The 25,436-nt window shown below is 51.4% G+C and overlaps 15 protein-coding genes across 15 annotated transcripts; 9 read left to right on the top strand and 6 right to left on the bottom strand.

Moving 5' to 3' along the window:
• The first annotated feature begins 529 nt into the window (after positions 1-529).
• Positions 530-1,358, top strand: HETIRDRAFT_440437 (uncharacterized protein). The gene is made up of 2 exons (XM_009549085.1): positions 530-1,038; positions 1,107-1,358. The coding sequence occupies exons 1-2, from the start codon at positions 683-685 to the stop codon at positions 1,261-1,263; spliced, it is 513 nt and encodes a 170-aa protein (XP_009547380.1). The 5' UTR covers positions 530-682; the 3' UTR covers positions 1,264-1,358.
• Positions 1,359-1,478: 120 nt separating this feature from the next.
• HETIRDRAFT_418643 (uncharacterized protein) lies at positions 1,479-2,768 on the bottom strand (the record flags this gene model as incomplete). Its single annotated transcript, XM_009549084.1, has 5 exons — positions 1,479-1,632; positions 1,684-1,949; positions 2,123-2,198; positions 2,257-2,596; positions 2,660-2,768. The coding sequence occupies 5 exons, from the start codon at positions 2,766-2,768 to the stop codon at positions 1,479-1,481; spliced, it is 945 nt and encodes a 314-aa protein (XP_009547379.1).
• A 931-nt stretch (positions 2,769-3,699) lies between these two features.
• HETIRDRAFT_123134 (uncharacterized protein) lies at positions 3,700-5,612 on the top strand (the record flags this gene model as incomplete). Its single annotated transcript, XM_009549083.1, has 8 exons — positions 3,700-3,730; positions 3,791-3,827; positions 3,877-3,932; positions 4,153-4,237; positions 4,310-4,605; positions 4,671-5,079; positions 5,143-5,320; positions 5,475-5,612. 8 exons carry the CDS (start codon positions 3,700-3,702, stop codon positions 5,610-5,612), a joined length of 1,230 nt encoding a protein of 409 aa, XP_009547378.1.
• Positions 5,613-5,953: 341 nt separating this feature from the next.
• HETIRDRAFT_320468 (uncharacterized protein) lies at positions 5,954-7,288 on the bottom strand (the record flags this gene model as incomplete). Its single annotated transcript, XM_009549082.1, has 5 exons — positions 5,954-6,277; positions 6,379-6,541; positions 6,656-6,735; positions 6,852-7,012; positions 7,117-7,288. 5 exons carry the CDS (start codon positions 7,286-7,288, stop codon positions 5,954-5,956), a joined length of 900 nt encoding a protein of 299 aa, XP_009547377.1.
• A 317-nt stretch (positions 7,289-7,605) lies between these two features.
• HETIRDRAFT_410013 (uncharacterized protein) lies at positions 7,606-8,236 on the bottom strand (the record flags this gene model as incomplete). Its single annotated transcript, XM_009549081.1, has 2 exons — positions 7,606-7,715; positions 7,765-8,236. The coding sequence occupies 2 exons, from the start codon at positions 8,234-8,236 to the stop codon at positions 7,606-7,608; spliced, it is 582 nt and encodes a 193-aa protein (XP_009547376.1).
• A 176-nt stretch (positions 8,237-8,412) lies between these two features.
• On the bottom strand, positions 8,413-10,798 carry HETIRDRAFT_476346 (uncharacterized protein; the record flags this gene model as incomplete). The annotated part of the gene is made up of 9 exons (XM_009549080.1): positions 8,413-8,647; positions 8,737-8,974; positions 9,031-9,465; positions 9,522-9,551; positions 9,604-9,733; positions 9,784-9,899; positions 9,958-10,302; positions 10,355-10,437; positions 10,492-10,798. 7 exons carry the CDS (start codon positions 10,796-10,798, stop codon positions 9,091-9,093), a joined length of 1,386 nt encoding a protein of 461 aa, XP_009547375.1. The 3' UTR covers positions 8,413-8,647; positions 8,737-8,974; positions 9,031-9,090.
• A 926-nt stretch (positions 10,799-11,724) lies between these two features.
• HETIRDRAFT_46019 (phosphatidylinositol transfer protein) lies at positions 11,725-13,306 on the top strand (the record flags this gene model as incomplete). The annotated part of the gene is made up of 7 exons (XM_009548640.1): positions 11,725-11,908; positions 11,974-11,996; positions 12,053-12,394; positions 12,462-12,528; positions 12,592-12,643; positions 12,705-12,796; positions 12,855-13,306. 7 exons carry the CDS (start codon positions 11,725-11,727, stop codon positions 13,304-13,306), a joined length of 1,212 nt encoding a protein of 403 aa, XP_009546935.1.
• Positions 13,307-13,643: 337 nt separating this feature from the next.
• HETIRDRAFT_476342 (uncharacterized protein) lies at positions 13,644-15,000 on the bottom strand (the record flags this gene model as incomplete). Its single annotated transcript, XM_009549079.1, has 7 exons — positions 14,824-15,000; positions 14,697-14,767; positions 14,519-14,643; positions 14,339-14,468; positions 14,223-14,279; positions 14,086-14,167; positions 13,644-14,025 (listed from the first exon to the last, which is right to left on the bottom strand). Exons 1-7 carry the CDS (start codon positions 14,988-14,990, stop codon positions 13,644-13,646), a joined length of 1,014 nt encoding a protein of 337 aa, XP_009547374.1. The 5' UTR covers positions 14,991-15,000.
• A 527-nt stretch (positions 15,001-15,527) lies between these two features.
• Positions 15,528-15,749, top strand: HETIRDRAFT_418636 (uncharacterized protein; the record flags this gene model as incomplete). The annotated part of the gene is made up of 1 exon (XM_009549078.1): positions 15,528-15,749. The coding sequence occupies one exon, from the start codon at positions 15,528-15,530 to the stop codon at positions 15,747-15,749; it is 222 nt and encodes a 73-aa protein (XP_009547373.1).
• Positions 15,592-16,506, top strand: HETIRDRAFT_434673 (uncharacterized protein). Its single transcript, XM_009549077.1, has 3 exons — positions 15,592-15,834; positions 15,901-16,391; positions 16,459-16,506. The coding sequence occupies exons 2-3, from the start codon at positions 16,156-16,158 to the stop codon at positions 16,493-16,495; spliced, it is 273 nt and encodes a 90-aa protein (XP_009547372.1). The 5' UTR covers positions 15,592-15,834; positions 15,901-16,155; the 3' UTR covers positions 16,496-16,506.
• A 1,077-nt stretch (positions 16,507-17,583) lies between these two features.
• On the top strand, positions 17,584-18,167 carry HETIRDRAFT_410011 (uncharacterized protein). Its single transcript, XM_009549076.1, has one exon. It carries the CDS (start codon positions 17,668-17,670, stop codon positions 17,950-17,952), a length of 285 nt encoding a protein of 94 aa, XP_009547371.1. The 5' UTR covers positions 17,584-17,667; the 3' UTR covers positions 17,953-18,167.
• Positions 18,168-19,603: 1,436 nt separating this feature from the next.
• On the bottom strand, positions 19,604-20,794 carry HETIRDRAFT_476336 (uncharacterized protein; the record flags this gene model as incomplete). Its single annotated transcript, XM_009549075.1, has 3 exons — positions 19,604-20,068; positions 20,130-20,186; positions 20,251-20,794. 3 exons carry the CDS (start codon positions 20,792-20,794, stop codon positions 19,683-19,685), a joined length of 987 nt encoding a protein of 328 aa, XP_009547370.1. The 3' UTR covers positions 19,604-19,682.
• A 1,246-nt stretch (positions 20,795-22,040) lies between these two features.
• HETIRDRAFT_146332 (uncharacterized protein) lies at positions 22,041-23,333 on the top strand. Its single transcript, XM_009549074.1, has one exon. The coding sequence runs from the start codon at positions 22,127-22,129 to the stop codon at positions 23,033-23,035; it is 909 nt and encodes a 302-aa protein (XP_009547369.1). The 5' UTR covers positions 22,041-22,126; the 3' UTR covers positions 23,036-23,333.
• Positions 23,334-23,378: 45 nt separating this feature from the next.
• Positions 23,379-23,679, top strand: HETIRDRAFT_169400 (uncharacterized protein; the record flags this gene model as incomplete). The annotated part of the gene is made up of 2 exons (XM_009549073.1): positions 23,379-23,406; positions 23,459-23,679. The coding sequence occupies 2 exons, from the start codon at positions 23,379-23,381 to the stop codon at positions 23,677-23,679; spliced, it is 249 nt and encodes an 82-aa protein (XP_009547368.1).
• Positions 23,473-25,194, top strand: HETIRDRAFT_476330 (uncharacterized protein). The gene is made up of 2 exons (XM_009549072.1): positions 23,473-23,909; positions 23,989-25,194. Exons 1-2 carry the CDS (start codon positions 23,727-23,729, stop codon positions 24,883-24,885), a joined length of 1,080 nt encoding a protein of 359 aa, XP_009547367.1. The 5' UTR covers positions 23,473-23,726; the 3' UTR covers positions 24,886-25,194.
• The last annotated feature ends 242 nt before the right edge of the window (positions 25,195-25,436 follow it).

Below are 25,436 nucleotides of genomic sequence, written 5' to 3'. Positions count from 1 at the left end.
TTTCCTTGGAAATCTGAGCCTGTATGTGTCGATAGACGGCCGAAAAGCATTTAGCTGAAACATAACGATGGCTGAGTCCTCAACCTTTCTTCACTATCTTCGAGTGAGCTCAGTCTTCAGATTGATACTATCAACTCGATGATTGATTCGAAATCATGGTCTATTCACGCAGGATAGATACCTTGAGATGAAAAGTCAACACCCAAAGGAAGGTCGGCATCAGCTCCGCCTGCGCATCGTCGAGGAGTTCTGGAATTTATCATCTGAAGCTCGCTCAGCGCTCTATCCCAACATAGCCGTATGTCTCCATCTCTATCATTCAATTTATCACTTTTGGGACATTGCCCACTCGCTCATCATGTACGTCCCGTAGCCTCTTTCGGAGAAGGAGATCGCATCCGCGCCCTTCTCAACCGACGTAGACCCGCTTGATGCAATCGCCGCGCCCGATGCACCATGGCTCGGCATCATCGTGCGCACAGACTACACAAACGATGTCGCGTGGAAGATTTTCTACGCAACGCTCCTTGAGGCCGAAAAGGACTTCGTGTCTGACGTCGAGTTACCTCCTGGTGATAATGCCGTACGACCGGCGTCTAATGTGGACGACAATTTGGCATCATTCGCAGGGCTTTCCCTGTATTCCCCATCCACGCCACCCCAAAATTATATAGACACCAATATGGCTGAACCAGAAAATGAGAACGAGGGGGAGGAGGAGGAGGAAGAGGAGGAGGAGGAGGAGTCCCTTGCATTCTTCTCCATTTTCGCCCCATCCGAGCCTCGCGAGCAAGCACGCCTCACCAGTCTTTCAAACCTGAGTGCCCTCCGCCTCCTCAATGGCGTTTCTATCCGTTCTGCGCCGTCTGTCCCTACTGGGACGAAGCGCATCAAACCCGGAAATCGCCTCGTCGACCTCGATGGCCTCCAAGAGATTTACACCGGCAAGATGCTATGGATATACGATACCCGATCAAACGAAGACCAGTGCGTGCGCCTTGTGAGCCAACAGGGCTCCAACTTGTATGGCACTGCTACGTACGTCTCTCATATTGTTTATCCCTCACAGTCTCGAACAGTGGACTGATCGACCCGAAATCGAGTAGTGCCGATAGCTGGCGTGCGCGTGCTTCGCATATCACTGAACTCCAAGTCAATCTTGCATCCGGAGCAATGAAAATTGATTTTGGGGGACTTGACCGCTGGGATTACTCCGAACGAAAGCGAAATCTGGAGGAGGGTTCCAAGTCTATGGTCTTCTGATCCGATAAAATACAAGCTGGAGAGTTGAATTTGCTACGATGCCGAATTCAGCTTGTACCTTCTTGGTAATCTTGATGATATGACTCGGAAGATTCATGATGATCGCAGCAGAGTTTGGGCGCACAAAGGCTATTTTGTGTTCGCAAATACAACAAAAAAGATGCGAAAGACTCCTATACACTCCTAACTGCGCAAAATGGTGTGGCAACCATGTTTTACGAGGATACGGTCCAGACCCGGACAAGGTTATCGGTAAAGCCACCGAACAAGGTCTGACCATCAGCAGACCAGGCGATGGAAACACACTCGGGTTCCCGGGAGTTGGCACCAACATCAACGAAGTCAGGCTTGAGCTCGTCAACGATAGACCTGAGAGGCTGTCAGCATGATTCAACAAGCTGAGCCTACATGAAGACGTACTTGCTCTCCAAGTCGAAGATTTTGACGCAGCTGGCAGTCGCTGCGCAGAGCCAGTACCGGTTGGGAGAGAAGACGAGGGCGTTGACAATGTCGCCGGCCTCGAGCGAATAGAGGTGCTTGCCCTCGTTGAGGTCCCAAAGCATGGTGATCCCATCCTTGCCGCCGGACGCGGCCAAGGAACCGTCGGGTGAAACAGACACAGTGTTGATGTAGCCAGTGTGGCCGTAGTGGTTGGTCTTTAACTTGAACTTTGAGAGTTCCCAGACCTATGCAACAGATAAGCATTCCTACATTCAGGGGTATCATCGAAAATGGGAGAGGTCAGAGATCTTGGTGATATGTGTAGTCTCATTGGGGTTACCCTCTGAAGTAGCAAATATATATTTGTAGCATCATACCGGGAAGGGAAGTGATCAAGAAAGATGATGCGAGAGCTCACCTTCACCACCTTGTCCCATCCAGACGACACGATCACAGGGTTCAAAACGTTCGGGCTGAAGCGAACGCAAGACACCCTAAAAACAACTGATGATAAGGTCTTACTTTGACTAAATGATAAGGATGCACACGCACCACTCAGAGTGACCATCGTCCTTAATGTCATACTTGCACTCCCCGAGCGTATTCCAGAGCTTGATCGTCCTGTCACGAGAGCCAGAGACGATCTGCCTGTTGTCAGCGCTGAAGCTGACAGACAAGACATCGGAGGTGTGTCCAACGAAGCGGCGGGTAGTGAGACCGGTGTTAAGGTCCCACAGGCGAAGGGTGTGGTCCCAGGATGAAGAGAGAGCAAACTGGCCATCGGAGGAGATGACAACGTCGGATACGAAGTGGTTATGTCCGCGGAGAATGCGTTTTGGGTAGCCGTACGAGTCCTCATCGCGAGTGAGCTGCCATGCGATGATGGTTTTGTCTGGATTAAAGGTTCGGCGTTAACGAGAGGTTGCGACTGATTGTGCGCGGGAGCCGCGCATACCTCGAGAAGCGGTCAAAATGACATCGGGGGTCTCTGAAGAGGTCGCAATTGCAGTGACCCATCCAGAGTGACCGGGAAGGGAGCCAAGGAAGCGCAATGATTCGGCCATGTTGTTCGCAGAAACCGACTGTCGTCGTCGTCGTCTGTGCGTGTCCTCCAGCCGGCGCACTGTCACTGTGACAGCCACCGTGACTAGCTGTACAGTTTTATTCCGGCGGTTGCCGGGGTACTTTAGCTTTCTCTTGTTCCTGCTCACCCGTTGAGCGTGTTGCAACGTTAAGCAGCCTGGTGAGTGTTTTGGCTCCTTCAAGTCCCTTTTCCTTTGTTCCTGTATGATGTTATATCTTCTATATTTGCTACTTCAGAGGGCCCAAACCCTATGAGACTAATTTTCCACCAAGATCTCTGACTTATATTCCACTATCTTGCTACGTCGTCGATTACTGACGATGCGATGCTCTTCAGATCTTCAAATCGGTGTACGTGTCTACTCTCATATTGGCTGTTCGAGTGGACATAAGAGGTCCTGACTTCACAGCATTTACATATGTAGATGACTTCAAATACACGTTTATTCCCTCAGTGTTGCAGCAAATGGTATATTGGCGATGTTTGCCCCCAAGAGCAGTGAAAGCTGCACGGTGAAAACGATTCTCCACGTCCAGGTGAATCACTGGTGAATCTCGCCAGTTCATCATGCTTAGTGCTCAATCGCCACATTGAGGCGAACTTCATCAAGCTTCAATCTTCATCAGTACTTCACCTTAATCCAGTCTCATCATGCCGAATGCTATATACTTCGAACAATATTTGCTGGTGACATCAATGTGGCCTGAAGAACGCGCTGCCCCGTGATGGGAAAGTTGTGACGCGTCGCGTCGTGCTGGTACAAAGGCGAAGGTTCACTCGTCTCCATATTCACATCGCCATGTGCGTAGACGGCTACAATCTCTTCAACAAACCACGACAGACTTGCCTCATAACTGTGATACATCCTTTGAGGCTTCTTATTTTCCGAGATAGATATCCTATAATTAACTATGCTCGAAGCTCGCAAGATACCCGTTATCAGTCAGAGACCTTTCCGCCGAATTTGATCCCGGCGGGCGAGCTCTGACCTGAGAATTCTAGTTGACACTGATCCTGGTGTCGACGATGTTATTGCTATGTAAAATTTCTTCGGTTCACTTCAATCGACAATGCTGAAAGTATCAAAGACTCCTCGCACTGGCGTCGCCCGAAATAGAGATCGTAGGATTCGTTGTGTGTTTTGGTACGTCCAGTCATGATTGGCTCGATATATGACCACATTCTCTCTCTTGTTCTAGGGAACACCGATCTTCCTGCCGCCCCGTAAGTGCCGCTACTAGACAGTACTGTTTCTCAAAACATCCATGCCGACATCAAACCACCCTGCAGTGCCAACATCTTCAAAATGTACCAAGCTATTTCCCGGCATAGAGAGAAGCACCCAGGGACCTTCCCTAACTAAGAACAGGCAATTAAACCTTTCGTCGCCAAAGGGGCTCTGGGCCCACTGAGTGGAGAGTTGCACAGTGCACAATACTTCCACGGCCGGTCAGTTATATCTCCAACTTTCTAACTTTGTCCTTCTCCAGCTGAAGACGAACGTATCACCTCACAACTCAGCGATGGTCTCGGCGGTCTGTCGGAGAAGCACCCTGACCTGAACATCGCACCTTCGGTTCTCGATTCCTCATCCCATCCCTTCTTACAACCCACGGATCGCCCAGGTCACGAAGTGGCGCTGGAGGCACTTCGGAAGTACGAGCCTCGAGAGATCATATATGTCGTCTTAGGCCCTATGACAAACCTCGCGCAGATGATGCGCACTGACGCCGAGTGCGTGCGCAAGCGCATTGGACGTGTTGTCATTATGGGCGGTGCACTTGACGTCCCCGGGAACACGAGCCTCTCTGCTGAATGTGTGTCTTTACTATATCTGATGTTCCTCTATATGACTGATTAAATTTTATTAATGGTTCTGAAGTTAATTGGTTCGCGGATCCCTACGCCGTCGCCGAGCTCCTCACTCCCAAACCCACCAGGCCCCAGTCCGGCCTCCCGCTCTCACGCGTCCTCATGCTCCCATTAGATATCACGACCGTACACGAGCTCCCTTTTCCTCTCTACACCTCACGCGCAGATCGCGCGTTCGACCCCGTCAAGATCTCAGTTGCGGCGGACAAAGGCCCTATGCAGCATTTCACGTCTCCGTTCCTCCAGCGCACCCGTGAGATCATGCGCGGCTTTGGTAAGGACGCCATGGAGCTTCATGACGTCGCTGCGGTGTGGGCCGCGGTGCTGAACCCGCCTGTAAAGGATGATGCAGATGAAACAGAGGATCCAGGCTTGGCCCCTAGATGGACCGTCGCGTGGAGGAAATTCGAAATGGAATGGTCAATCATCTCTTACATTTTTATCGGCTGGTACTCTGACGACAGTTGGCTTTATGTAACCAGCACGGGAGAACTGACGCGCGGGATGTGCGTTGTAGACCGTCGCGACGACAAGGGCGCGTACGCGCCCGGAGCAAACTGTGCTGCGGTGCAGGCGGCGCTTGAGCGTCAAAATCTGAAGCACGGCCCATTCGAGTCTACTGCTCTACCTGCGCAGGTCGCAGTGGAAGAGAATGCGGAAGTAAAAACGAAGACAGGTGGCGTGCCGACCGTCATAGGGACACCAGGGTCTGAAGCGCTGGTGAATATCATCATGGAGAGGGTTTGGGGCGTATAGAACCTGGGTTCATCTCTGGATAGGAGAGGAGAAAGCGGCTAGATATCAGTGTACACAGTGTGGTCCCGGCGAGACTAATGATATCTTCAGAAAACGCTTCAATGCTGTAATTGTCACGCTTTTTTGCCTGTACGACGCCGAAGGACATGCGGTGGAGGTTCGAGCTTCTGCTGAGCAGCGCAACTTCCACAGATGATCATATCAACATACGGCTTGTTCGATTGGAGTGGTCGATCCGTGTCAAATTACTTTCGACGCGAAGAGCAGTCATTCGTTTGCCATAGCAGAAAACTTCGCTTGCTAAGTAGTGTGACGATGGCGACTGTGTCAGATCCCGATCATACAAACAAAGGTCAGAAATAAATAGACACCCACAGACTTTCTGACCTGTGATTCGCGAGTGTTTCCTCAGAGTCCACGACTGAAAACGCTTAAGTTCAGAGCATCATGCGTAGCAGAACACCCTCAAAGCGCGCGCCCACCGAATACGGACGACGCGCCCCTGAGCAGCAGCCTGCTCTCGATATTCGGTTCACGTCAGGGTCTCAGATTGTCCTCAAGATATGTTACAAATTTCTCCGCGACCCGCTCCTCGCCCCAGTCCACGGCCCCCTTCTCTACCGTCCCGAGCGTGATTGCCTTCCTGTGGACGGTCACGAACTGCCGCTTAAGGCGCTGCAGCTCCGAGAGCGTGATGCTGCGCGCGGGCAGGAATATACGCGGCCGCGTCGTCGCGGACACGGCCAGCGTCACGGCGCCACCGAGGCCGCCCGAGGCCGCCTGCTCGGCCATGATGGCGGAGACCATCGACGCGGACGTCTGTTCTAGCGTGTGCAGGGCGTCGGTCGGGGCTTTTGCCACCTGCGTTGGGTCGACAATCAATGAGTGGAATAGCGAAGAGGAGGGTGGGAGGGGTGTGCGAGGGAAAGACAGACGGCGCTGCGACTGCTCGTGAGACGTACCGCTTGCGTGCCTGCGTTTGGGGGCTTGACGCTGCCCTCCATCACGGCTTTCCAGATGTCGTCCACCGGGAGATTTTCCTCCAACCATGGGACGGTGAAGAGGGGGGAGTCCCACCGAACCATCGACGAGGGCTCTTCAAAGCGTTGGATCAAGTTGTCAAGGCTGTGCGAGAGACAGCGGCATCACCAGGTGTCATCAGAATCAAGTTCGGCCAATGTCGAGATGATCCGAGGAAGGGATCAAGGGAGTAATACATGCAAGGAGAGAAAGACTCACGTCTCTGCGGCGTATGACTTCCCGTCTTCACGGTCCTGATTCCATTGAACGCAGAGCTCCGCGGTCGCGACCACGTACACCTAATTCGTATCCGATCGGTTTGATTCGGTTCAGTCCCGGCAAGGCAGCAGAGTTGATGCGTGTGAGAGGGTCCGGTGAGCGGATGGACCGGTGGGCGCACGGGGTGTCAACGCACAGTGCAGACGCGCAACTTGAGCTCTCTGGCGGCGCAGTACATCTGGTAGCGGAAGCCCTTGATGTAATTCATCGCGTCCACTATGAGGATCGTGTCAAGGCCCATCTGGCGCTGCATCGCAGTGAACAGTGCGCCGCGGGCTGGCTTCTCCGATCGGCTGTCTGCGCCGCGGGCAGCGGAACGACATGCACAGATACGAAGGCGAAAGGGGAGCAGCGTGAGCGACAGGAGTCCGTTTCGGGTGAATGGGCACGACAATACATACCATCGTATGCGTTCCTGTCGACATTTAGCGTGTCGTCGGACAGGAGGACGACTTTCATGTTTGGACCGGCATACGAGGGCTCGTGAAGGCGCCTTTCGAGGTCGGTTTTGAGCTGGTGCGCGCGCTTTGTTTTGCCAGAGGACGGGTAACCGGACAGCGTGATCAGGGCCATGGAGCTCGAATGTTTTGGACTCGCAAACCGGTCTTTGTTTCCGTACACTGTACAAGAGACTGTGGTTGACGGTCAGGGTCAGACGCATTGGTCACGCGAGTCATGTGATGGCCATACAGACGCGTCGCCTGCTCGGACGTGTCGCAGGCACCGTCAGCTTTCAAACTGAACGAAATACGCCATTTGTCCCAAGTTGATCTATCATCTTGACAGCACACCAGAAACAGCAGTCGTACAATCAGCAGCCATCAAAATATAGTCACCAGGTATCAAAATATATCCATCTCGGTAGACCCTTTACAGAGGTGACCGTACGATCACTTTCCAGGATGCTGCTCCCTGCTCTTGAAATTCATGTCCGTTTCATTTTCCGCATAGAAAGGATCATCGAGGTCGATAGCTGACTCGTACCATGGGCCGCCATATTCTATGATGTATGTCAGTTATAGGGTCACCCTGTTTGAGATTCTACGTACTATCAGGACGAGCCTCTTCGTTCTCAGGGAGAAAATTGTGCTGTTGCGAGGCTGATGGCCTCGCCTTCGCCTTCGCCTTCACCCTCTCGTCGGTTGTCCACGTGACCTTTTTCCCTTTGGCCATCGCACCTGACCCTGACATTGTATCCGTTTCCCTCGATCCCGGCCATGCCCATGAGGACATACCAACCGGCTGTCCCACTGCCCCCTCTAGACCGAAATAACCATTCTCACTATTCTGGTGCTCGTGTCCATCCTCGTAGACCATAGGACCCCCTGATGGACGCACGTTACCCACAGTGCGGCGAATATACTCGCTATCTACATGGGGAAAGCGTGGGCGTGTTGGACGATGAGGCATGCAAGGGGAAGGCGAGGGTACAGGCGAGGCAGGATCAGGAGTATTCCAGGATGGGAGAGAAGTGAATCGAGTGCGCTGGGACTGTGGGTCGCCGTGGATGTGGGAAGGCATGATATCGTCATGAAGGGCATCCACCGGGAGGGATTGACGTGAAGGCTGCCACTCATTGCAAGGTGATTGTTGGGACGTCTGTTGTCGTAGGAGACTGCTGAGACTGCCTTGTCCGGTTCTTGAAGAGCGATGACCAGGCCCGCTGGGATACTTGTAGTAAGACTCTTCTGTCGGTTCAGAATCATCGCCGTTGTTGGAGAGACGACGACCAGCGTCATTGTCTTCTGGAGAAACGCCAGCGTTGATATCGAGAGATGTCATGTTAGGTGATATAGTGTGACGGGATGTGTGTGCTCGAGGTCTCTGTGCAATGAGGAACAATGCTACATGAGAAGACTCGATGAGTACACTAGCCAGTTCGAAACGCGACGGGCGGGCTGGCAACAGAGTAAAACTGTTAGACTCTGAAGTCTATGAATACGAAACGTGATGTAAATTGTTCAGACACATTGGTTCAATCAGAGCGAGAGACAAGGATCGGAATTCTATTATAGACAGACCTTATTTGAGCGGAGACGGGAAGCTGGAAGTATCTACCCGTGCAAGGTTTAAACCGGTCCTCAACTTCATTGCTGTGAGAGAGTACTACGATGGCCGTCAGACAACGCGTTGGCGCATATGAAAAGTCACATGTATTGCGGAATGCAGGCCCTGTTTGTCACATTCCATGCATAGACACTATGCAATCAGGGCACAACGTGTCACTCGATTCTGCAACGTAAATTGGAAAGACAAAACCTTTGATATGAAAAGTCAATGAATATAGACAAGGAGCTATGAAGAGAGCGCCTTACGATTCACATATCTACACCATTCATGCATACATCGTTTGAATCCTGGTCATCCTGCATCAGTCACTTTGAAAGGAACCTATTTCGCCCGATCTCCTGCCACCATTTCTCTGCCTCCAGCTCGGCATCGTAGCTGAATTGCACTACGTTCTTCCGCTTATCAGCCCACTGATTCGCATTTCCAGAGTAATCCGCCGCAACTGTCTCGGCGCTACCACCTTTGGAGGTCTGCAGCATGGCCTCACGCATGGAAGCGTCGCGTGCTTCCTGCTCCGGCCCGTCCTCATAATGAAAAATCCTCTGATTAAGCCGCGAGGACAGCTGTGTGTCAGTCGTTCGAGGGTAACGAAGCTTTTCGTAGGCCAACAGAAGAGGGTGCAGCTGCGAGCGTTCGGATAAATGTGATAGAAGGACACCTAGGACAGCCGCATCCTCGATCTATAGCAGAGGTTTTTGCTTGAGCGATATATATCTAATGAGATCATGTTACTTACAGCCATGGCTGCCCCTTGGGCTCGATATGGCTGCGTAATCATGTCTGAGTTCTCGTTCAGAAGTATATGCCGACACACTTACAAGCATAGGATGACAAGCATCGCCCATAAGTGCTATCTTTCCATCTTCGTGCACCCATTTACTCAAGGGTTCACGATCGACCAATCTCCATACCATTGTTTGTTCCACTAGATTCAATATCTTTTGAACGCTGGAGCGGCTCTCAAATCGCTGTAGGATTCGTCGGCGGAAAGCACATACCGTGGCTCGAATTCTTTGAACTCTTCTCGCATCTTCTCGACATCACCCTCTGCGGTCCATGACTCGGTGGAACCTCGGTCTGGATGTATCAAGACGACGTTCCATTCTGTAGGGCGCTGTGTTGTTGTTGTCAATGATGCCGACTAACTCATGTGGTTGATCGATTATACGTACAATTTTGTACATCATGGCGTGTTTTTTGGGACCCATCCAGCCGTTCATTTGTGGCGTGTCAAGGAATGGCTTTAAGTCCGGATCTTTAGCCATCTCTGTCGTAGGAATGACTGCGCGATACGCTGCGTCACCGGTCGGCATTGGTTTATCGGGACCGCCTATGACGACTTCTCGAATCATACTCCTAACACCATCGGCTGCGATGATCAAGTCTGCGATGATGACTTCTCCAGTCTGTAGTATCAATGTTGCTGTTGATGGGTCAAGTGAAACTACACGAGAATTGAGTCGAAGGGTGGCATAGGGAAGGGCTAGATCGGAAAGAACGCGATGGAGCTCGGCACGCTGAATACGCATCAAGTACCATCCTCGATCTGCAAAGGAAGATGAGACTTACGTGGATATGATAATAAGGAGCGCCGTGATCCTTTATCATTTGGTCTCCTAGAGCGGACCACCCCACCTCCTCCCCATTCTCATCTGGGCGGAAAGGGCGATCAATTACTGGGATAGATTACGGTACATGTGACTCACATCTGCGAAAGGAAAACCCTAGCGGGCGAACACCTAGCTTATCGAGATGATCCCCAGCCCCCCATCGCTTGAGCAAACGAGACACATTCGGTGTCACTTGAATTCCAGCCCCCACTTCGCCGATGGCAGGAGCTTGTTCCAGAAGGGTGATCTTATGCCCCACTCGTCCGAGACAGTGAGCAGCTGCCAGACCACCTATACCACAGCCTACGATGACAATATGAAGAGAGAGAGCCGCCTTCCGACCCACACGAATTGAATCATCCTGTTCAAAGTTGTTTCTCGTCAGCACGGGGACCAAAGCCATACTGGCTATCTTACACTCAAGCCTTGCTTCTCGCGTGACGATGTCGAAGAGCCCTGTAAACGTTCGTCAAGTTGGCCTACGTTCATAGGCGCGAGTGGAGAATGAGAAGACTTCTAGCTTACCATTTTTCCTGCACTCATACGGGGATGAACGTCATCCCAGGACGCAAGGTTCCGCTACTTATGGCACAGGTGGTAAATGTCCATGTCCCATTCCAGTTCACGGCTGAATGTTTTGTCGGCTTGCTACGGCCCCGTCTATTCTGCCTAATGTAAGATCAACATCTAACACTGTCACATGAGCAACTTTGATACCATAGGCGCTCGCGCATACCATTTAACCGCAAAGAGATGGAAGGTTGCCCGTGGGGTATCCGGCAGTTAAGGAGAAGGATGCAGACCTCAAGGCCTCGTCGGATTCTAATGATGAAATCGTCCGGTGTGTTATGACCAGGCTTGAATAGGCTGGAGGCTTCATCTCTAAGCCGGCGGGGTCGGCGATAGGATGCTGGCATGGATCATGATGCACACTTACCCAATCGAAGAGCATTGTCGAATGAAGAGTCGAGGATCGTCACCAAGTGGGATAGATGAACGTCAAGCATATCGAGAGGTTGTTATGTTATTTGTCTTTAGCGATGTGCCGTGAGAAATGTTGGATTCAACCGTTTCAACGATACTTTGACCACCAGTTGTACGGACGCAGCTGGAGAAATTTTGACACATGAGGAGACTGTGCTTTAGCTTCAGCCAACGATTGAGGCACTCCGACTTTTGGAACCTGGGAAGGAAGGGACAAGGCTAGAATCGTTGCTGATGTTGTCAACCCCTAACCTTATGCTAGGGTAGACACATCGTCACATGTTTCTCCCTGGCAAGTACGACGCGGCCATTCCCCCTTGACGTTGTCCGAGTCGTTCAGTGCACATGGATATATCTGCTTCACTCCAAGCCAATAATGAACAGCTATACGCCCTCTGGTCTGAAAACTCGGGTCTGGTAGTGTCCTTACAGACGACGTTGCTTGACCAGATACTGCCAAATGTCGTAGATGAACTCGAAATCGATCCGGAGGATGTGAAAGGCGCAAGAGAATGGTTACAGGATGTCGGTAAATAATCTTCAAGCATACTCTCAAATACGGTTTGAAGCTTGATGATTTCTATCGAACTACAGGCTCTGTCTTTCGTATGTTAAAGGTGAATAGAAAGTAGAAGGCCTGCTTGCCCCGAACGAGGTTAACCCTTTTCATCAGAGGCACAAGTTCACGAGTGCGTTCGCACTGGAAACGATGCGTACCACAATCCTTTGGCGCCTGACCAATATTCCAAGACAGCCACCCACTAGTCGACCATCGGACCTTATCTACTGTCTGGCCCCGCCCACAAGTGATACATTTGGTCGACCTGTGCTCATACTTCGCCTTGCCAGCCTGAACGATTCATCCGATTCCACGAAAGGCTACCTTATCTATGTAATTGAGACTTTGCGAGGACACTTACAGGACATTAATTCAGAAATGCGGACCGGCGAAAAACGTCTTATCCTGCAATATACCCTTATAGTCGATATGCAGGATGTATCCATGCGGAACATTGTAGGTGTTCCACGCATTACCTGACTCGTGGTCATAGTATCTGATGATTCCCACCATCAACTCCTAGAATCTTGATCTTTTAAAGTGGTATATCCGAGAAATTGTCCCCCGCTTTCCAGGAATGCTAGCTGCAGGTATCTTTTTCTGGTCATGTCACAGTTCAGCTCCATCTCTCTGACATCCGTTTTTGTGACTAGTTTTCGTGATCAACTTCTCATGGACTCATGCAAGCCTATGGAATCTTGTCAAGTGGGCGCATTTCTCCGTCAGTAACCGCCCATGAGCCAGAGCTTACGGTCCATCATCGTAGGCGCATTCTCCCTGAACCTGCACTTTCCAAGGTGCTATTCCCTACCATGAAGGGTTTGCATGACGTAGTCCCGACTTCGTCACTTCCTCAGGGTAGGTCGGTTTGACTTACCACGAAGCCTTTCCTTTCATGGCTCATCCATCTATTTAGAATATGGAGGACAGCTTCCAAAGCTCAAGGACGTGACAAATATCGTCACCATACCTGATGAACCCTCATCGCCTTCTTTAGACGGGCGAACAGTTTCACACACAGATGCGCACCGCCCATCCCCACCGGCGAACTTTGCCGCTGCTCCGCGGATCTCCCCAAGGTCACGGTACAACCCGTTCTTCGGTTACCCTATCAGCCCTCATGCCCCAGCGTCAGGGTCTTCGATACCACACCTCCATCACGGGCGCCGACGCAAGCGGGATCTTGCGAGAACACTTACAATTCTCTGGTGGAAGAGGTGGAAAACGCCATTGGTGTTCGGCCTTTACTTGTTCTTAGCGTTATGCTGTGTTGGGGCGCGGAGTCAAAGATGGCACTGGGCCAGACTCTTGACTCACCCGGTGTTTGTTCGCTCTCACCAGTTGATGAACAGACTGGCGAAAGCATAATTGACCTTCTTTATGGTACATGGCATGTTCAGTAGTCCTTCTCGGACGGTCAAATCCCGGTATGGCGTTGTCTCACATCTTGCATACCGCCAATGCTCATATTCGCGTTGACATTCTCACCCCCAGCAGTCTTATCTCCAGCGACGTTTGTCAGCACGTTGGTTCTGACGGGGACGTCAGAGGTTACACAGAGAACTTCTCACCATGATTAATGTGTGGGAATCAGCGCCCGTCCAAGCCTACTGTGGAATCGAATGCTGCTTCATTGGCTTCCAACCTCGTAAAAATACTCGTAACATCATCGTGAGCGATCGTAGCGTATGTGAAGGCCCCCCTTCTATAAAAAATATTCCGGCAGCTTCGTGGCGGGGTGAGAAGGAGACATATTAAGATGATGGTATTGACGATTAAGTGATACATGGCCTACCTTTCCTCCGGCGTTCTGGGCAGCCTGGTGCATAGGGCCATCCCTTTCGTTCTCTGGAGCTGCTTCAAAGACATTGAAAAACATTGTGCCTCCAGGGCCCACTTCAAGTATGCTAGCCGAGTTCCCGCACCGGTAGCAGTAATTTGGGGCAGACCACACTGTGGAGAGGTGTCTATCGAACAAGGAGGCGTATCCCTCCATGCATAACTGATGTGCGCGGAGGATGTGCGACATGTTATTGGTTTCTAGAAACTTGTGCACAACGCCGGAGCCAAAAGTATAACCTGCGCCCCTTCAGGAGCCACGGGCCTATGATAAGCCTGTGGTACACAGGATCGGGAGATGCACGAACCTAGGAGATATTGCGAAATCTTCCTTTTCTGGATCTGGATCAGACCACACCAGGTCAGCCATAGGACCTTCGTGGGGTATTTCTAATCGAGACGTTGTCGTTAATTAGGGAAGCGAGTATCGAGACGTTTGACTGACCTCTAAATCGGTCAACGACCTTAATCTGATCTATGGAATGTATCGAAGGTGACAGACCTGAACAGGGCCGGATTTGTAATTTATGCGAAGAGAGCGGGTAGCCTCCTTGCACTCACCACCATGCACACAGAAGATCTGATCATCAATGACAACGGATAGTGTCAAGAAGTCGAACATGTCGGTAAAGTATGTCCATACTCTTGACGTTCCGTACTTTCGTACGCATTCAGTATAAAATCCGTATGTCTATTCGATGTCAGGCATGGAAATTCTCATGCGAAAATATACCTCCCCACCTGAGTAACAGCCCTCGACTCATGATTGCCTCGGATTAGCTGCACCCTGTCAGGATAGCGTAGCTTGAGACATGTGAGGAGAGATATGGTTTCAACGCTAAAGAGCCCTCGGTCAACATAATCACCTGCGAAGTTTAGTTGGACCTATGTGTGAAATGGCCGAACGGAGCACACGCACCGAGAAACAGATAATTCGTGTGTGGAGCATAGCCACCTATGCGGAAGATCTCTACAAGGTCGTAAAACTGTCTTGATAGTTGATAAATTATCAGGGTAAGTGTGCGAAAGATCGAAAAGCTGCGCACCCATGTATGTCGCCCACTACGGTCACTGGCGCACTAACGTGAACGACATTCGACTCGCGCATCAGGACCTCTTTGGTCTTCTCGCATATTTCGCGCAAGAGCGCCTCGTGGAGGAGTTGTTTTCGAAGCAGTTGCTCGATGCATGCGTCTAGGTCGAAGGGAGCCATTCAATGAGTCAAGTCGAGTGTGGCGGGAAAAGCCCAGTCGAGGCACCCACGGCCACCGTGCTGCCGCGCCGCCGTCCGACCGCCGACCGACCGTCGTGGAGCCTTCCGTGCGATCTGCACCTTTTCAACTTGGGGATCAACACCATCTCTCCATTTTTGCTATCCACACAACTTCCAAATTTCAGTGACTGCTCATATGGTTTCGCGACCCCCTCGATCCTGCACTCAGGCGTGGAGCTCCAGCTACAATGTTTCGTCTGTTCGCCGCCGCTTATGCCGTCAATTTTACAGGCTAGTTCACGTCCAACTGTGAAGATGAATTTGCCGTTCTCATTGATGCTGAAATTGTTTCAGAGCTTGTGCATGTTCCAGCTCGCTTGTCTCGATATGGCCTGTTCGACGATACAACGTAACTGGTTTCATCCAAGTGCCACTATCAGACAGACAGGTGGACAGGACTCCAAGTCATATATGGTATACCTATGCGGCGTGCAACGATCTTGCCCTCCGCTCACTGGCCGGAGCATACCGCTCGCGATGCCGCGGGCTACGGTGTACGTTTGTCTTCTCTATCGGGTTTACGGTCTAATTAGCGGATCGGACACATACGAGGCACACAATAATTGCAGGATCCGTTTCAGTCCGGTAACCTCCGATTGCCAGCGACTCGCGAGGCGGGTCGTCTCCTGGAAGAGGCTTGTATCGCTCAGAATGGCTCTCATACATTCGCTGGAGCCCCAAGATCGCCTCACTATCTAGGCAACTGTGGGTCCATAAATATACGCCGTCTTCGTGCATGTAAAAGGCAACTGTTTAACGTCATTCGGAAGTCTATGTAGCGATTGTTGTATCGTGTTTTTTTTGCCTTGTTCTTCCTGGACAGCTAATATCATGATCCATCCGTCGACAGGTACCTTGGGAAGTGCCACAGGGACTTCGACCAACAATCCGCCGATGATTGTTACTTCAGCTTCTCCTGCACGATATGTATCATATCATACAGACGGTATATTATATTTCTCATGCAGCTCTGACCTGTTCACCGAGCTCTACACAAAGCCAGGGTGTCCGAAAAGGTACATGTAGTTCATTTCTCCTTTTCGCCACGCTCAACTTGTCCGCCACTTCAGATGCATTGCCTTGAAAGCTCCTTAATCGATGAGCGATGACTGTCCTAAGCGATCTCTCACGGTTCATGTCCAACTCACGTACATGGCTATATCTGACCGATGACCTTCGTCAATCACTTTTATGTCAACAACGACCTCAGAATTTCTTTTGCGCCGCTGCTCCAGGCTTGGAACGAATGACGGAGACAGTTAGACTACGAATGTCCGAGCAACCTGTGTGCCTAATTTCGGCGATGAAAATGATCGGATGCACGCGTCGCACCTCAAACTTGTAGGTAATTCTGTCGATTTTTCCTTACCTGTTTTGTTTTGCATAACCTCTGGTTGCGTGTTTGAAGCTCGAACGTATCATCTTGTCAGGATACTTCGCTTTGACATCGACTGACAATATTGATGCGTGGTGGCCCACGACAGGGGCGCCTGCCAAAGTCGCGCAAGATCGATCGCAAAGGATTCCGTGCCGCAGACCATCGTGATGGATTACCCCTCAATATTATTTACCGAATCCATCGCAAACACTCGATTGGCCAGCAAAATTTTCCATGCACTGAGGTTGTGTGATCTGCAGCTCCCGACGCCAGACCGTTGATGACTTGGCCTTCAAAGCGGCAAGGCTGTAATTGTCGGTGCTCACGGTGCTCAAAATCCAGAGTCCAATCAGATTTGGATCTGTCTGACCGTGGGACGTAGTGCGCAAGCCCAAACTGCTGCACGGAGGTCGAATTGCCGGACGACATCGATGGAGCGAAAATCGAAGAAGCATGTCTGTCTTTGCTGGGTCAGAAGCGCGCCTGAGTTGGTGTATCCCAACTGGACGCTCGCCAGCGCTCCTTGTTGCCGAAAAGAGTTTCATGCGTATCCACTGACCACTTGGCCGCTCGATATTCATTTACCATGTCTTAGATCTGCCCTGGATGTCTACGGTTTGACCATCGTCATCCCGTGTGTGCGCCATGTCTGATTCGATGCATCCACCTCGCTCACTCTATCCGTTCATCACTCGATGCCGCCTGTACCTGTCATTCTTGCCCTGTATCCCTCCGGAGGGAAGTATAAAGGCACCTCACTCAAACCCGTGAGTCTCCAGTAGCTCAGCAATCCTCTCGAACACAATGCAGAACCCCAACGATCCTTCTCGCTCGTCTGACAAAGTTTCCCCAGAGCAATACGCCGCTGCCCACAATGCCCAGACCGGCCAGCAGACCAATTATACTACTGGGAATACCCCCGGAGCGCCTGCATCCTCATCGCAGCAAACAGGTTCTTTCCAGTCCCGTGGTACTTCCTACCTCCTTCTCATTTTGCTGACTTGCTGACATCGATTTTTAGCGGAAGGATATCCCGTGATACTCCACCCTTTACCATTCACGCAGGACCCTTCAAGCCTGAATGATGCTCAACCACCCCCGGTGTACGGAGGCTACCAGGCTGCCCCGCAGAGATATGCCTACGGGCACGTACAGACTCAAGCTCCGTACCAAGGCTATGCGCAAGCTCCACCTTCTCACTACGGCTCTTATCCCCCCACACGTCAGCAGTCTACGGCTATGCCCACTCAGCACACAGGCACCCATGTTTATTCCTCCACCTATAGCGGAGGTGCTGCTTCGTCATCCCAGGAGACGTCTCCCCATGCCTCCTCATCCACGCCGCATACGTGCCCAAACTGCCCGGGAGTCACGTTCGCCCGCCGCCACGACTTGCAGAGGCACATACAGAGCCTGCATTCCGACTTCCAGGTCAGGTGCCACTATTGCGGCAAGACTTATGCCCGCGAGGATTCGCTGAAGAGGCACTCCAAGAGCTGTCCTCAGGCGCCCAGGGGTGGCTGATAGGTGGAGTCATGCAGACGGAGTGAGGACACAACCGATCTAGATGGGATTGTCTTGCTTGCAGAAGAGTCGAAGGCTATGTAGGATTCCTCCATGCATTTCTTGAATTTCTTGGGCTGTTCCTATGTGTCGTGGCAGATCCTCGCTCAATAGTCGTGTACGAATATGTAGTGTTCTCGTTTGTAGTGTGAATGCAATAGTGGCCGTGATCCGTCCCTTGTTGAGTTGGGAGAACCAGCGAATCAAGTACAGATTCGCAATTTTGTTCAGTAAGACCGTCTCCAACTGATCATCACTGAAGTACTGATCCCTGACTATGAATCCACATGTAGATAATCCGCTTAACTGTTCCGCATAACCATAAGTCAGCATGCAGGTGCAGTACAAAACGTGCTGTCGATCCGGGGGAGCAGGACGGGAGTTGCCGCAGGCAGGTGGGAAGTAATCAGGGAATCAGGGAGTCAGTATTCAACTTCAATGGCTCGTTCTGTGCTTCTCTTCTCAAAGCATCTAGATTGCAATTGAAGTCAAAAGCCCGATTGTGACGATATGATCGTCTCACGATCTCAATTGAGAGGCGAAAGGCCAGTGCTATGATACCTAGAACGGTTGAACACCAAGCTCAGATGCCGTTATCCTCGCAACTTCTGCACATGATGAACCTCTTCCCAATTAACTTCAAGTATTTCTACCCTCTTCCCGTCGGTCCACGCTGAGAGTTGAGGTATTCCATGTACCGTGTTCTTCGGCCTTTCTACCAAACTGGAATAACCATCCCCGGTCTTCCTATACACACCACTGACTAAAGCTTCCGGGCGGGTTTTGCTATGTGCTCAGCTCGGCCAGAGAATGGAATCGGTTGATGGAACTAGAAACGCGATGTCAATACAAGATAAATGGAGCCCACCTGCAGCATTTGAGCAATGGGATCCTCGACCTGGACGACATGTGTCTCACCGCAGTGCTAGAATCAGTGATTGATGATCCTCCATGGACCCCTCCCCCGTGCAATGACGCCCACCTTTGTGCTCTCAAGGGCATCATTCCCCGATTTATGCTTTTTCGTTATCTGAAATGCCGTCGCCGTCCATCTGGTAGAAGATGTTCATCAGGTTATCGGGGTCATGCACGTACACTAAGGCAAGATGGAACTCTTCTCCCTTCTTCTTGCATGAAGTCGTACGTTCCCCTTCTCCAGCACGTGGAGAAGACGTAGAGACTATCAAGATAATCACCTGGCGATCCAATATGCTCAGGCAGCACTGACCTTCCCAGAATAGCGTTCGATCTTCTTTTCGCCACGAAAGCGCATCTTTGCGAGCCTTTCCGGGACTTGGTACTGCCTGAATTATTAGCTCAATGTCGTCCGATGTAGAGTACATCCGACGAGCCAGCGCTAGCAACGACAGATCATTAGACAACTGACGAGTGAATCCCGGCGAGTCCGACCCCGATTTTTCACAAGAACTGCAGTAGCATCACAGAAGGCCTACTATTAAGTGTCCGTGGCGCCCCCTTCTTAGGCTTGAGCATTTGGATCGCCCCAATCGTTCGCAGATAAGCACGGGGAGTCCTTAAGATAGAAGTGCGATCCGCACGGCTTGTGTTTATGGCCTATCGTTTGCTGGATGCAGAATTGTTTGTCAATGGGAAGCGAAAAATCACGATCGAATTAAAGATGTCCAAACAACATACAGAAGCAACGTCTCAAAGTCTGACGGTAGCCTGAATCATGTCTCATCTCCCGAATTTTCCTCTGAATCGTCCTGTCCCAATCCCTCAATCTTGATTTCTCTCTTCTTCTCGTCCTCGCTGTCCCCGCCCTCCTCCTCCTGCTTTTTCTTCAGCTTTTCCATCACCTTGGCCGCCCTATTAAAAATCCCCCCCGTGGGGGCTCCACAGGCGGCGCACTTCGGCGTCTTCGTGAAGCGCTTGATGGCACACGCGGAACAGAAATAGTGATTGCAGCGTGTCATGATAGGATCCGTATAAGGCTTTCGACAAATGATGCACGCAAACGGGATGTCTTCGTCGTCCGAGTCATCTGACCCGGAATTATCTTGGACTTGCTTGTTGGGGTTGGCGGCAATCTTGTCAAGCTGCCACCCTGCTAGATCTGCCGAGTAACGAGTATCCTTAATATCCAGCTATCAGGGTAGTGATTTAATATAACTCACATGTACCACGATCATGCAAAAACTTGCATGTATCACCGAAACCACAGAATCCAGTCTCTGCAACACCCGGCACAGCACATCGGCCTCAGGCTCAGCATGCCATCAAGGAGTTCAAACGCACCTTTATAGTCTTTGCACACATCTGGCTGATAATCTACTATAGTGACAGTGCGAATCGTGCTGTTATTGCTCCGTTGTGGACCGACACGCATCGCCTTGGGTACCTCTTGATTCTTCTTGATATGTGACTTGTATGCTTTCTGGCCACGGTACAATCCATCATCAGGACCCTCATCCGCGTCCGGCTCTGCTCTCTTCATTTTCTTCAACACCATTTCCTCTGCCTCGTCCCCCTGCAGTATCTCTAAAGCAGCGTTGACGTGTCCTCCAGATGTGGTCCAATTGATCCCTGGCCCCTCTCCGTTCCCACCGTCTTCGAGTTCTTCCGCATGTCGTTGTGATGAAGTTCGTTTAGTACCGGCGCTAAGAAGACTAGAAGTGCCTTTGCGCGATGGCAGAATAACCTCGGATTTGGATGAAGATGGTACTGGAGCAGTGACGCTGAGAGCGGAAGTGGGAGGTGAAGCGGAACGTTGGCGTGTCGTTGTTGGCCGTGCGCGTTTTTTCTTGAAGAAAGGCACCTTGGTATCTTGAGTAGAGGCCATCAAGTCTAGTGTGAATAGTGTTGTAGGGATATGGGTCTAGCACTGATCAGTGACTTAAGCTAAGCCACAACGGCAAGACTCAGTCACCAATATGCTGAGTCATTGGAGTGGGTCGCAAATTTCGCTGAGTTCCGATCGTTCCTTTGTCATTCAGGCTGAGAAAGTTCCCCACAAAACACGATATTTGTTCTGTTCACTGTGGATGGCTCTAAGATGTAGAAGAAATCTGTATATACTCTGACGTAGTGTAACCAGTAAATATCTGTTTGAGATTGCTCAAAGGCGCTCGCGTAGTGTGCCTTTGTAGCTGCGGGAAGCTTCTCACAGAGACCGAAACCCCGACAGATCCTGAGAGCCACTCTTGCCTCCTCTTGCCGTTCGTGCGTAAGATAAACATTGACTGACTAGTAGCATAAGAGACTGACAAGAGCGCTAAACACAGTGCTCGCGCTCTCCCCATCATGTCCATCTTGATCCTCATAGAGAAGGAGGCTTGTGAAGGCTCGAATATTGGCAGTTGTTTTGAGAGCATTAGCCAGAATATTCAAGAGTCCGGTCAGCACGGCCAAGAAAGATGGAGTGATCAGTGGCGAGGTTGGTGGCGGGGATCGTGGCGGGGTCGGTGGCGGGGATCGTGGCGGGGTCGGTGGCTGGGCTTTTGACGTTGCTCAAGCATGAGCAGATATGTCTATCACGACTGATAGAGACGATATATTTCTGCGAGACACCAAACCAGCACGATACTGGACTAGTGGGTGCACTGGCCATTTTCTATATTGATACTGTAGGTGCACCGTCATATCAATGCACGGCGGGGAGGAATAGAGCGGTCGACCATGATATATATGGCCCGCATCTGAACTCTTGCGTTGTCGTGGCGCTGCTGTTTCCTGATCGCGTTGTAATCTAGTGATGGCCTCATGTTAGTATTCCGAATTGAAGCCCTTCCGATGCACCTTTGGCGCAGGCAGAGACATGATAACCGCATGCCCACGCTTCAACCATCAGTACAGAAAGACGAGATAAAGAAGTTGGAAAGAGCGGAATTGGAGAGAGGCCTGAGCTAAATTGTGTGCAAAGATTACTGTAGGAGGAGGATACGGACGGCGACTCGGGCGGCTTAAAGCGACGGCTGTGTTCTAAGTATAGGGGAAAGGAATGGCAGCAAGAGATCATGTGATGCATTTGTCAGTGGGAATTTTTTGTAGACATCGAATGTGCCTGAGACCGCCCACTCACTAGGCCATTCATCTTACCGTCCTTTCGCATCTTGATAGAGCGCTCGTCTATTTAACGTGCCAGGATCAAGTCCTAGGTCGCATACGTCCCGCCATGGCTCCGCCGAACTTGCAAGGACTCAATCTAGTCCCTTCAACTGTGTCCAACCCTTATCTCTCCGACTCTCAGGATCTTCTATCTAACCCACACTTCCCCGAGCTCAATGCTCAACTCGACCTATGGACCACCCTTGCTTTCGAGTCGGACGAGCCTCTCGGACGTAGGACTTCTTCCGCTTCCAACGGCGGTGCTGGCCAACCGTCCCCTTCTGGTGATGGGGAGGACGAAGAGGATGAGGATCCCGTCGCCGGACCGGCTCCCACTGATAAACACGACAATGTCGTTCTTGCGAACCCAGTTAATAACATCTCTTCCTCTGCGTCCACGCAAGCGACCCAAGTTCCATTCGACATCAACAGCATCCTTGCAGGGCTGGGTGTGGACCCGTTTGCCCTTCCTTCCTTCCCCCAGAGTCCGCTCCCTGCAGCAGCTCCCTCCCTTGCCCAAATTCTCTCTCTCTACCCCGTGCACGCGCTCGGTTATCCACCACCTCCGGCTCAAGCCGCCGCTTCACCGGGATCGCATGCTCAACCCCCTGCTAAACGTGCACGCACCCGCAAGATCTCCACTTCTACAATTGCGGACGACATTCCAATTTCGCCGAGCACACCCGATGGTTCTGCGCCGCTTTCCGCTTCGGAAGATAAGCGCCGACGAAACACGGCCGCTTCGGCCCGGTTCCGGCTGAAAAAAAAGGAGCGAGAGGTGGCGTTGGAGACGAAGGCAAAGGAACTTGAGCAGCGGGTTGCGGAACTGGAGCGAGAGTGCGAGGGATTGAGAAGGGAGAACGGTTGGCTGAAGGGCCTTGTTGTTGGCGTGACTGGAGCTGGCGCTGCGCAGTCATCGCAGACGGGATCGAAGAGACATCGCGAGGGAAGCGTGGAACAATTGGAAAGCAAATGAAGAGCGGCAGGTTGGATGACAGGCCCTGTAGCCCTGTTTGAGGTCGTGTATCCTCCATCGTCTCTCTGGGTCTGTAACACTATATTCTTCATTTTCACCTGATGGCAGTGATATCTAATCATGACATCCTGGTATGAGGGGGGAAAGGCGTCTAAGCAGAGGAAGCGATACACTGGATACCTGCAGTCATAATCAGCAGAATATATTTTTACTTACTTATGTTTCATGATCGCCACTCTTGGTATATCTTGTATGTTCCTTGAACCGTTGCAATGATGAAACTGTTTGCCTCTTGCCCAAATAGGTAAACGGTGGCGACGTGAGGCCTGAGGCCCTCCAGCTCATGCCAGTTGATTGTGAAAGTTGTCGACGTTCGTGACATGAACAGCTTATCCCCTTAGCACTCACCTTCATGCCGTCCAGAGACGGTCCATCCAGAACATCCTCGCCCACCGTCCTTTATGATGAACCAAATTCGTATCTTCGCCCCTTTAGGGACAGTCAGAGCAGGCCATTCACTTCTGCGCTTGATTCGACTCTCTCGCACACGTCTACATCAAGACGGAGACGGGTCTCAGAAGGCCATCTGTCACCTGTGCAGGGTGGTCTTACCCGTCCCGCACACTCCAGATCAAGAACCGTAGATGATCACGACGGGCACCATCCGTTGCGTGCCGCCTCCTCGCGCTCTATGTCTGCCTCTACCTTAGGGGATACGAGTCATCACGATACTCGCCCACACCTCGCTCGACTACTCTCATTATGGGAGAAGGATTCATCTCCTGCTAATCATGATAAGCTCGAGGGGGCTCACGCGGGCTCTTCTAGCGGCTTGGGGAGAGGCGCAGAAGAGAGGGTAGTATTGGTTCATGAGGTATGTCCTCCTAACCTCAGAACCGTATACGGTAACCCACCACCTCTCACGAATCTCGTCCGCCCTACCTTTCCATTAGGTCATGCCCAAAGACTCCCTGGCTGGAGTAGCCTTGAAGTACGGCATTACTGTTGCTGAGCTACGTCGCTCAAATCAGCTCTGGGCATCCGATTCTATACACCTTCGAAAGGTGCTTTATATTCCCTTGGGGCATGCGAAACTTCCCTTTCTCGATGCTGCTGTGACACCGGACAACATAACGGTGAATTTGCAGTCTCGATCTGCAACTAGCATTCCTGAGGACATCAGCCCAGACTCAGCTTCTCATGGAGCTCGCCGTACGTTCTCTTCTTACACCGTCCGACGAATCCCCGCTACACGTCTTTCCTTCTTTCCTCCCTCTCAACCCACCCTACCTTCCACTTCACCTGCTCGCTCGTTGTATCCCTTTCCGGCCGCCCATCCCAGCGCGTCTCCCGTACCTCCACATGAGTCCTTGCAGATCCCTGCACGAGAATCGTTCTTGCGTTCGTCTTCGACAGCCGTAGGCGCAACGCTACGCCCGCATGCATTGTCCTCCTTGGTCTCCGCACTTCCGTTTTCCGCGTCTACCCGTGACGAGATTATCTCTCGTCTCTCCTTCGAGTCCGCTTCTACGTCAACGACAGGCACGGGGAGCGACGAGGATGATCTTGAGCTCACTACAGTCCCTCCAACCCCTCATTCACGCCCCAAGTACACCTCACCTGTGCCATTCGTGGCGCCTCAGAGAAGGAGGCGTGGCCCGCGGACCGGACAGGATGCCTCGTCTCCGGTACCAGAGGAGATTGCGCTTGTGCAGAGTGTGGGTCCGGTGAGGACGGTGCAGATGGAACCAATACCCGCTATGCAGCTTCCATCAAGGATGTCCCGGAGCTCCAATATGCCAAAAAGTGGGCAAGATTCTGGGCTTGTGAAGCACAGTGTTGCCTGGTAGCGCATGCGCTGGCACGCCGTGTTTGCAATCCCTCTTTGAGCGCTATATTTGGGTTCGGGGTATGTACAATGTTGGTTCATCGGTGGATTTACACGTTTTTGTAGATCTCTCGCACGGATGATGAGTCAGATGATGGGACGCTAAAGACGAACGCGCAGTGGATATGTGTGTTTTATGGATTTTGCTATCAGCGCAGAAGGTTGACGGTTTCACTAGATCATTGTATGACATACACCATCATTTTTCTCCGGGACTCTTGTGTTTGCTTCTCAGTTTTTTTTATCTCTATATGATTCAGCTTGACATGTCGCTTCAGTGTCAAAATACCTCAGTATTGTGATAAAGTGGTCGTGCCCTCCCAGACGTGTACGTGATCGCGATTACTCGCTGTCGTATTTTTGTTTTTCCAGCTGAAGCGTCTTCGTCATACTTGTAAGCGCAATCATCTCAACCTAAGGTTCATCAACGATGACTCGATATACACACTCACTGTGAACCTTGGGTTTTCGTCAGTTGTGTACACTGCTTCTCGCGGTCGCACGTCAACTTTT

The sequence above is a fragment of the Heterobasidion irregulare genome (genome assembly GCF_000320585.1).
Source record: "Heterobasidion irregulare TC 32-1 unplaced genomic scaffold scaffold_06, whole genome shotgun sequence".
Taxonomy (NCBI): Eukaryota; Fungi; Basidiomycota; class Agaricomycetes; order Russulales; family Bondarzewiaceae; genus Heterobasidion; species Heterobasidion irregulare.
This window is presented reverse-complemented; position numbering and strand designations above follow the sequence as displayed.

Bases quoted from the DNA above. Each gene is read 5' to 3' on its own strand.
- HETIRDRAFT_440437 (XM_009549085.1), top strand. From the start codon at position 683: ATGGCTGAACCAGAAAATGAGAACGAGGGGGAGGAGGAGGAGGAAGAG. The intron at 1,039-1,106 runs GTACGTCTCTCA...GAAATCGAGTAG, and splicing joins AACTTGTATGGCACTGCTAC to TGCCGATAGCTGGCGTGCGC.
- HETIRDRAFT_434673 (XM_009549077.1), top strand. From the start codon at position 16,156: ATGACTGTCCTAAGCGATCTCTCACGGTTCATGTCCAACTCACGTACA. The intron at 16,392-16,458 runs GTAGGTAATTCT...GCGTGTTTGAAG, and splicing joins ACGCGTCGCACCTCAAACTT to CTCGAACGTATCATCTTGTC.
- HETIRDRAFT_410011 (XM_009549076.1), top strand. From the start codon at position 17,668: ATGCCCACTCAGCACACAGGCACCCATGTTTATTCCTCCACCTATAGC.
- HETIRDRAFT_146332 (XM_009549074.1), top strand. From the start codon at position 22,127: ATGGCTCCGCCGAACTTGCAAGGACTCAATCTAGTCCCTTCAACTGTG.
- HETIRDRAFT_476330 (XM_009549072.1), top strand. From the start codon at position 23,727: ATGTCTGCCTCTACCTTAGGGGATACGAGTCATCACGATACTCGCCCA. The intron at 23,910-23,988 runs GTATGTCCTCCT...CCTTTCCATTAG, and splicing joins GGGTAGTATTGGTTCATGAG to GTCATGCCCAAAGACTCCCT.